Below are 9,065 nucleotides of genomic sequence, written 5' to 3' on the forward strand. Positions count from 1 at the left end.
TGATCTTGACAATACTTGAAGAGATAAGGGTCATCATAAGAGAACATTCGTACTTCATGAAGGAACCGACGACGTTCTTGAGGAGACCAATGTGGCGGTAAGAGTCCAGTAGCCAAATAATTCACTATATCTGCAAACCATGGGGTACTCGAAACAGCAAACAATTGTTCATCCGAAAACGTGTCTACAATAGGTAAGCTTGGAGTAGGGTCCTCGAACTGTAACCTTGATAAATGATCGGCTACCACATTCTCGACACCCTTTTTGTCCTTGATAGTCAAATTGAACTCTTGGAGAAGTAAAATCCATTGTATCAAGCGAGCTTTGGCATCTTGCTTGGTAAGTAGGTACTTGAGAGCGGAATGGTCCGTATACACAACAATAGGGGTGCCACCGATGAGATAAGACCGAAATTTATCAAGAGCAAACACTACTGCAAGCAACTCTTTCTCCGTGGTAGTGTAATTTACTTGAGCATCGTTCAAAGTCTTGCTTGCATAATGGATAACATACGGATGCTTGTCCTTCCTTTGTCCCAAAAGAGCACCTACAACATAGTCACTTGCATCACACATAAGCTCAAACGGGAGGCTCCAATCCGGTGGTTGCACAATAGGAGGAGAAGTGAGACTAGCCTTTAGCTTAACAAAAGCTTGCTCACACGCGGGGGTCCATTCAAACGGAACGTCTTTGACAAGTAGATGGCACAGGGGTCGAGAGATAGCACTAAAATCTTTGATGAACCGACGATAGAATCCGGCATGCTCGAGAAATGAACGGATATCCTTCACGCATTTTGGAGTCGGGAGATTGGAAATAAGGTCGATCTTGGCCTTATCCACCGCGATACCATCCGACGATATAATATGCCCCAAGACAATCCCTTGAGTGACCATGAAGTGACACTTCTCCCAATTTAGAACCAAAATTTTCTCTTCACACCTTGTTAAAACTTTCTCCAAATTGGCCAAGCATGAATCAAATGAATCGCCAAAAATGGAGAAATCATCCATAAAAACCTCTACTATCTTTTCAACCATATCACTAAAAATCCCCATCATGCATCGTGAAAAAGTCCCCGGAGCATTGCACAAACCGAAAGGCATACGACGATAAGCGAACGTTCCGAAGGGGCAAGTGAATGTCGTTTTCTCTTGATCCTCTAGAGCAACTTCAATTTGATTGTAACCGGAATAACCGTCTAAGAAATAATAGAATGCATGGCCGGCTATCCTTTCCAAAATCTGATCAATAAATGATAAGGGAAAGTGATCCTTTCTGGTACTTGCGTTGAGCTTGCGATAATCGATACAAACTCTTCTTCCAGTCTGAACACGAGTAGGTATGAGCTCATTCTCCTCATTTCGCACCACTGTAACTCCGAATTTCTTTGGTACAACTTGAATCGGGCTCACCCACTTACTATCGGCAATAGGATAGATGATTCCTACGTCCAAGAGCTTTAAAACTTCAGGACGAACTGCATCCTTCATAATCGGGTTTAAACGACGTTGAGGTTGGCGAGATGGCTTGACATTATCCTCCAAAGCAATATGGTGAGAGCAAAGAGTAGCATCGATCCCTTTGATATCAGCAATTGTCCATCCTATAGCCTTCATGTGCCCCTTTAGTGAATTGATCAACTTCATCTCTTCGAGATTCCCGAGAGAAGAGGAAATAACCACAGGATAAGTCTCATTGTCTCCAAGAAAAACGTACTTCAAAGTATCAGGTAGGGGCTTCAACTCCAATTTCGGTGGCTCAACACTAGATGGGAGAACCTTCTTCTCAATTGGAGGTAGCTCCTCAAACTCTTCAAACTTTGGAGTCCAAGAATTTATAGCACAAACTTCATTTTCCTCACCCAACAATGAACTCAAATAACTCACTTTAGAAGACTCAAGAAATTTGACCTCTTCGGCTATAAGAGCAACTTTCAAAGGATCACTGTAAAGCAACTCATCCACGTGTTCTTCTATAAGAGTATTGATAAGGCTCACTTCATTAACATTCTCGTCATCTCCTATTTGACTACCCACATTAAAAACATTGACCTCCATCTTCATGTTACCGAAGGTCATATTGAGAAGTCCATTTCGACAGTTTATAACTGCATCCGCTGTGGCTAGAAAAGGTCTCCCAAGAATAACCGGAGTAGAAGTAGCTAAAGAGTCAGTCGGATTGGTCTCAAGAATGACAAAATCCACCGGATAAACGAATTGGCCAACTTGCACTAAAACATCTTCTACTACTCCCCTCGGTGTACAAACACTTCGATCGGCTAATTGGAGTGTGACATGAGTAGGTTTCATGTCCCCCAACCCAAGTTCTTGATAAACAGAGTATGGAAGTAGATTAACGCTAGCACCAAGATCGAGTAAGGCTTGTTCAATACGCTTTCCTCCAATTGTGACAGCAATAGTAGGACTCCTCGGATCCTTGTACTTAGGCGCGATATTCGTTTGAATGATAGAACTCATTTGCTCAGTAAGGAATATCTTCTTTTGAACATTAAGCTTGCGCTTCCGAGTACACAAATCCTTAAGAAACTTGGCATATGAGGGAATCTGCTTAATTGCATCCATAAGAGGAATGTTGATCTTCACTTGATCGAATAACTCATGCAACTCCGCATTCAAATTTGGTTTCGCCAAAGCCTTCAAACGGTTAGGATACGGAGCCGGTGTTGGAATAACTTGAGGTTCCGGTACACTTTCCTTGCTCTTGCCCTTATCCTTTCCTTCTTCTTCAAGAGTCTCCTTACTTGTTTCCTTGGGAGATTCCCCAAGGATTGGAATTGAACGTTCGATAGGAGAAGGGAACGAGGTAGGTTCCGGAGGCATCACCACTTGGTTATCCACCGTCTTGCCACTTCGAAGAGAAATAATAGCTTTTGCTTGCTCGGGGAAAGTCACCGAAGAGCTAGCAAATTGAAGACCTTGAGAAGTAGGATTAGAATTCGGTTGCGGATTAGGTTGAGGTTGAGTAGGAAACTTCCCTTTCTCTTGTTGTAACAAACCCACTGTAGTTGTCAACTTGCCCAACTGATTTTTAATATCATTCATCATCTGAGTTTGTTGCTCATTGATAGCAGTTTGACCTTGCAAAAGAGCACTAAATTGATCTTCCCAAGAACGCTTTGGTGGTTGTTGGTGGAACTGAGCAGGTTGTTGTTGAAATTAGTTTGCATGTGGGAATGGAGCAGAAGGAGCAAAACCAGGCGAACCTTGAGCTTGAGGGAAACGAAAAGCATTCTAAGGTTGCTTCCAAGGCATTTGAGGAGCTTGCGGTGGAGCTTGAGACGAACCCCCCTCAACAGGTTGACTCCGACGGAAAGCCGGATGTTGCCTTGTCCTCGGATTATAAGATTGAGAATAAGGGTCAAAGCGTTGGATAGCTTGTACTTCTTCTGGAGCAATCCCATTAATCACGTTTTTAAGAGCAGGAATATTGGGGCACGCTTCGGTAGAATGGCCCATAATCTCACAAATAACACAAACTTCCTCCACTTGGCGTACTGCTTTCACTTCTTGAGATTGAGCACTCTTTAATTCCAACTTGTCAAGTTTTCGAGCAATCTCCTCCAAACGAGTTTCAAAAGCTGTATGCTCCGCAATAGAGAATTTTCCTGAACCTGTAGGACCTTGATTGTACATTGCTCTATCTCCTGGATCTGCAAACTGCCAAGACTGGGTCTTCTCAGCTAGCGACTCATAGTAATCCCAAGCATCCTCCGGTGTCTTTCCCATAAAATCACCTCCACCCATAGTATCCAAAAGCTGTTTACTCTCTTGAGAACACCCTGTGTAGAAATAGTTGACTCTGAGATACAACGGAAGGTTGTGATGAGGAACCAACATAAGCAAGTCCTTGTAGCGCTCCCAATACTTGTGGTAAGTCTCTCCATCGCTTTGCTTGAAACATTGAATCTGATCGATAAGTAACTTTGTCCTGCTGGCTGGAAAGAACTTAGTGGTGAAAGCATCCTGGATTTCTCCCCAGTTGCGCAAAGATTGAGGCTTCAAAGAATTGAACCATTGTTTCGCCTTGTCCTTGAGAGTGAATGGGAACAACTTCAGGCGGGCTTGATCAAGTTGCCCGGAACTGTAACAAAAGAGTGTAGAATATTCTCGAACTCCCGGATATGCAAATAAGGATCCTCTAATTCTCGCCCCCGAAATTCTGGAATTATCCGAAGGTATTCAGCCTTGAATTCAAATGTATTCCCAGCGGTCGGAGTCGGAATAACGATAGGAGATACTTGAGGAGCCCGTTCTGGATTCAGATAATCACGCAGAGTACGAACTGGAACTTCTTCGGCCATTGGGCCTTTGCGATTGCGATTTAATTTCCAAGGCAGAGAGTGGGCAGGATACGCCCTGGCAATGCTACGGATTCTTAGCGGTGAAGAAGAACGATGAAGCCGATTTGAAATTGGGCTTCGATAAACACGCATACACAAAACAACTACTAACTAACGACTTGCAAACTACCAGACTGGAGGGGTTATGCCACCACCTCAACTCAGTAAACAGAATATGCGAGGGGTTATGCCACCACCTCGGCTAAGCAATGCAATCAAATTTAAACTAACTAACTAAATTAGTTATGCTAAACTAACTAAGAACAAATTCGATATTTAGCCTGGCTTCGTTACACCTCAAGTTTAGTAGAACTAGGTTAGAGGTATCTACCAAACTAAATACGAACTACTAACACATAAACTACTATACTACTACTACTGCTACTAGACGAAAGCGGGATACTTACAGTGGTTTGTCGAACCTCCAAGAAAGCCATAACAAGAAATCCCCGGCAACGGCGCCAAAAATGTTTCGTTCTCCAAGATAATGTGGAATAATACCCCAAGCGTAGGGTTTAACACGTCGATTGAAGCATAATAAACCGGAAATCCGGGATCGTACCCAAGGGAATAATTATATGGCTTGGTCGGATTTGTAGATGCAAGTAAGGGCTTTCGGCTTTTAGACAGCCAACTTTGTTTTACTTTAAACGGTGGAAATAAAAGGCTAAATTAAAAACGAATTAACTAGAGAAAGGATAGGCTAGGTCTAGAAATTAAACTCAAGCTAAATCACACTCTTCACCCAATTACACAATTTAAGATACTTGATTATAGTTCTAAAATCGGAAGATAAAATGATTTGAGAACCAAGCTAGCTCTAGAATTCATTTGGCAAATACCTCGAGCGACAGAGCTTTAAGCATCATGTGTGGTGGGTAGGCGATACTCCCACCTACACATGATCAAAGAGGTTAACACCTCGGTAATTTGTCAAACAAACCCGAACCCCACATCAATCTTCAAATCAAAGTTTAAAGCTTTATTGGGTGCAAAATGCAATTTTCGCCCGAGCCATGAGAAGCTAATCATCCCATGACTTAACCCTTGAAACTACTCACCCATATCTAGAGAGATAAGAGCAAGCAAAAATCTACTTAACATAATGAAATAACAAGACTTGAAATAAACTAGAGATTGAGATAGATCGGGAGAAAATAAACAACTTTAATTAAAGCGACAATATCAAAAACTAACAACTAAAGGCAGAAATTGAAATATTCAAAACTGAAAAATGAAGAACACTCAAGAACAATTTGAATTGCAATGAAATCTAATCTAGATCTAAAAATTGTACTATTTGAATCTGTTCTACTTGTTTTTACAAAACAATGACATAAGCTTTTATATCTTGAAGATCCGCGCCTGGAATATTCCCAAGATGCTCAGAAAATTCGCTCTTAAGTCCCTCGGCATCGATGGCAACGGCTTTAGAGTGCTCTACTATGGGGCTCGGCATCGATGTAACACAATACATCCCATCGATGCCGAGATGGATAAGAGACTGGACCACTAAGGGGCTCGGCATCGATGGACTTATTCACTTGACATCGATGCCGAGCTCAATAGCTTGATGCTTGGCCGTCATCCTCTGCCTTGGCTGCCTGCCTCTTGCCCGGGCAATTCTGGTTCTGCTCGGGCAATTTCAGCTTCTGCTCGGGCAATCCAGCTTCTGCTCGGGCAATTCAGCTTCTGCTCGGGCAATTGGGCCATTCTCAGGCCATGACATGCCTTAAGCCTCGAAAACTCCCGTGTTTGGCGATTCACCTACAAAACAGAACTAAAATACTCTACAAGCAAACACCGTTAATAATAACTAATTAATACTTAAATTAAACTAAAACTAAACACTAGCGCACCCTATATTACATTCTCGGGTGCTTATCAAACCAATTGACAATAGGTGGAGTAGCCTCTAGATTTTATTAACCAAGCTTAGGTGGCTTAGATGAGCGATGTGGGATGTTAGATCTCTTGGAGGGTTCCAACCTAAAACCAATTGGCAATAAGTGGAGTAGCCTCTAGATTTTATTAACCAAGCTTGGGTAGCTTAAATGAGCGATGTGAAACAAATCTAACACTCCCCCTCACGTGCAACTAGGAGGCACGTGGAGGTGACAGACTAGGAGTTGAGTGGTTGACTCGGGCGACAGAGATGACAGAGACTTTCCCACGAGAAGTGAGGTCACCCAAGACCTAGCTCTGATACACGCTCCAAGAAATCTAACATGGTATCAGAGCTAGGTGTTGCGTGACCCTCACCTCTCACGAGAAAGTCTTTGTCACCTGAAGCAAATCTCTTGGTCAACTCAATTCGCACCTTCACGTGCATCCAGGCTGCACGTGAAGAAGAGTGTTAGACTTTGTTTCATATCGCTAATCTAAGCCACCCAAGTTTGGTTAATATAATCTAGAGACTATTCCACTTATAGCCAATTGATTTTAAGTTGGAACCCTCTAATAAATCTAACATTCTAACATAAACTTTTAAATTCAACTTCAATTCTAATTAGAGGTGTCAAATGGGTTGTGCCGTGCCGGCACGGCCCGTTTAACTTCGTGCTAACCGTGCTTCGTGCCGTGCCATGCCAGCCCATTTACTGTATTTACTCAAATCGTGTTGTGCCGTGCCGTTTGTCAATCGTGTCGTGCCGTGCCGGCCCGTTTACTTAAATCGTGTCGTGTCGTGTCGTGCCGTGCCATTTGCCAATCGTGTCGTGCCGGCCCGTTTCTGAAATCGTGTCGTGTCGTGCCGGCCCGTTTTCTTAAATCGTGTTGTGTCGTGCAGGCCCGTGTTCTTAAATCGTGTCGTGCCGTGCCATTTTCAATCGTGTCAAGATGTGCCGGACCATTTACTTATTCGGGTTGGGTCGGGCCATGCCGTTGCCATGTTAGTCTGCCCGTTTACTGCTTGCATCACAGATACAGAGGTGAAATTCTTTGAGGGTATAAGTTCTAGTCCCTTCACAAACGTAAGTTGAACTTCATTGAGCGATCAAATTCATACCAATACTGCATCTTACAACTCCATTCAAGGATATCCTAAATGTAACAAAAGAATTGAACCCTGAACTTTTCTTCTTTCACTTGGTACCAAGAAAACAAAAACTCAATTCAACCGAGCGTAGCAAAGTCATTTCACTTAGTTGAGATGACTTCTTCATCTTTTACGGAATTAATCAAGAAAACATGAAGGATTGAAAATTTTCTACATTCTCAGTTTTCCTACCTATTGAACTCATTAAAAAGAAATAAACACAGCAGAATATTCTTTGATCTATGGTATACAAAACCGAAAACAATAGATACTCTATATGAGAATGGACTTGAAAGTTGTCAATGAGTGGCCATGGCCCCTACCAAAGTAAATAGTCACCATATATCAATTAGCAAATTCGTATATTTTTACTTAGCAAAAAAAGAATTCATATACACATATTAAGTTATACCTTCCATTGTCTTGCTTTTTCGAGCTCAATGATGTTGGCAATCTCAGGATCGACAACTTCAAGTGGATCATTCAATTGCTTTGGCCACTGTATACACAAGTTTCAATTCAAAGGGCGAACAAACAGATATTAGCAACCAATCAAAACGAATAAAAATTACATCAAAAGGAGGCGAAACATTAAATCAAACAGTTAACGGGCTTAACTGAGACACGAGATTTCTCCTTCTCGTACACAGCTTCATTCGGCAATGATGCCTACACAACAAAACAAAACCAAAACCAGAGCAACATAAACACAAATCGTTCACAAATAAAAACAGGTAGAAACTGAAGTTTCAAAATACGAAAACGTTAAGAAAATGAAGACCATGTAATAGACAGATCCGCCATTGATGAGGCGCTAGAGTGGCTTGTCATCCGAAGAGGAGAGTCGACCCAGTGCCATTGCTCTGAGTGAGACTGTGAGTCGTGAAAGACTAGGAGAGTGAGATTGTGAGAGACAGAGAGAGAATCAGAGATGTCTGCTGCTAGGGCAACATCTCTTCCCCTTTTATATTAACTGTATGATCATGTGCGTATGAGACGCCAATAATCCATGTGCACCAATAGCGGAAAATTCTCGTAAAGTCCTATAATGCACCCGAGCTGTTTTTTGAAAATCGGAACCGTCTATCTTTTATGTGGGAGCGATTATATCAGTTTTGCCAAAAATGAAGTAATTTGGTCATCGTTATATGCTTGATTGTTTATAACGTTCATTTTTCTATTAATGAATCTACGTTTTGATGAAGGAGTTTTTAAAACCTGATAAACCCAAAAATTGGTGAGAGTCATTAAAACACAGAGAATAACAAAAGGAACGGTATGAATCGTCATATTTATTTTGTGATCGTGTGGCTAACGAACATTGTATTATAGCAGAATACCTTAGTTCATAACCAACTAAGTTCAATTTATATATTTGAAAGGTAGCTACAGACTATTTTTTTCGAATGTTCGATCTAAACCGTTACGATTTAATGTCTTATCAAATTTATCATTCTCACCTGAATAGGTAATAATCGAATGTCGGAAACCACATGATCGGAACACATTCGACGCTTCTAGAGGCATTAAAGTCTTATAATACACTACTTAAGAGCCGCCTAAGCTATTTTTAAAAATTAGAACCATCTAACTTTTATGTGGGAGAGATTAGATCATTCATACCAATAATCAAGTAAAATGCTTATCGCTACATACTTGATCGGA

General features: G+C 41.6%; 1 protein-coding gene across 1 annotated transcript; it reads right to left on the reverse strand.

Annotated features, from left to right (window-relative positions):
- Nucleotides 1-7,181: 7,181 nt before the first annotated feature.
- On the reverse strand, nucleotides 7,182-8,330 carry LOC131329555 (serine hydroxymethyltransferase, mitochondrial-like). Its single transcript, XM_058362738.1, has 4 exons — nucleotides 8,182-8,330; nucleotides 8,019-8,069; nucleotides 7,813-7,899; nucleotides 7,182-7,325 (listed from the first exon to the last, which is right to left on the reverse strand). The coding sequence occupies exons 1-4, from the start codon at nucleotides 8,182-8,184 to the stop codon at nucleotides 7,197-7,199; spliced, it is 270 nt and encodes an 89-aa protein (XP_058218721.1). The 5' UTR covers nucleotides 8,185-8,330; the 3' UTR covers nucleotides 7,182-7,196.
- Between the last annotated feature and the right edge of the window lie 735 nt (nucleotides 8,331-9,065).

Source organism: Rhododendron vialii, chromosome 6a, assembly GCF_030253575.1.
Source record: "Rhododendron vialii isolate Sample 1 chromosome 6a, ASM3025357v1".
Lineage (NCBI taxonomy): Eukaryota > Viridiplantae > Streptophyta > Magnoliopsida > Ericales > Ericaceae > Rhododendron > Rhododendron vialii.

What these genes read in the sequence shown, in the direction of transcription:
- LOC131329555 (XM_058362738.1), bottom strand. An exon ending in AGGAGAAATCTCGTGTCTCA is followed by an intron (nt 7,900 to 8,018) that starts GTTAAGCCCGTT and finishes TTGTGTATACAG; the next exon opens with TGGCCAAAGCAATTGAATGA. An exon ending in AAAAAGCAAGACAATGGAAG is followed by an intron (nt 7,326 to 7,812) that starts GTATAACTTAAT and finishes ACGTTTGTGAAG; the next exon opens with GGACTAGAACTTATACCCTC.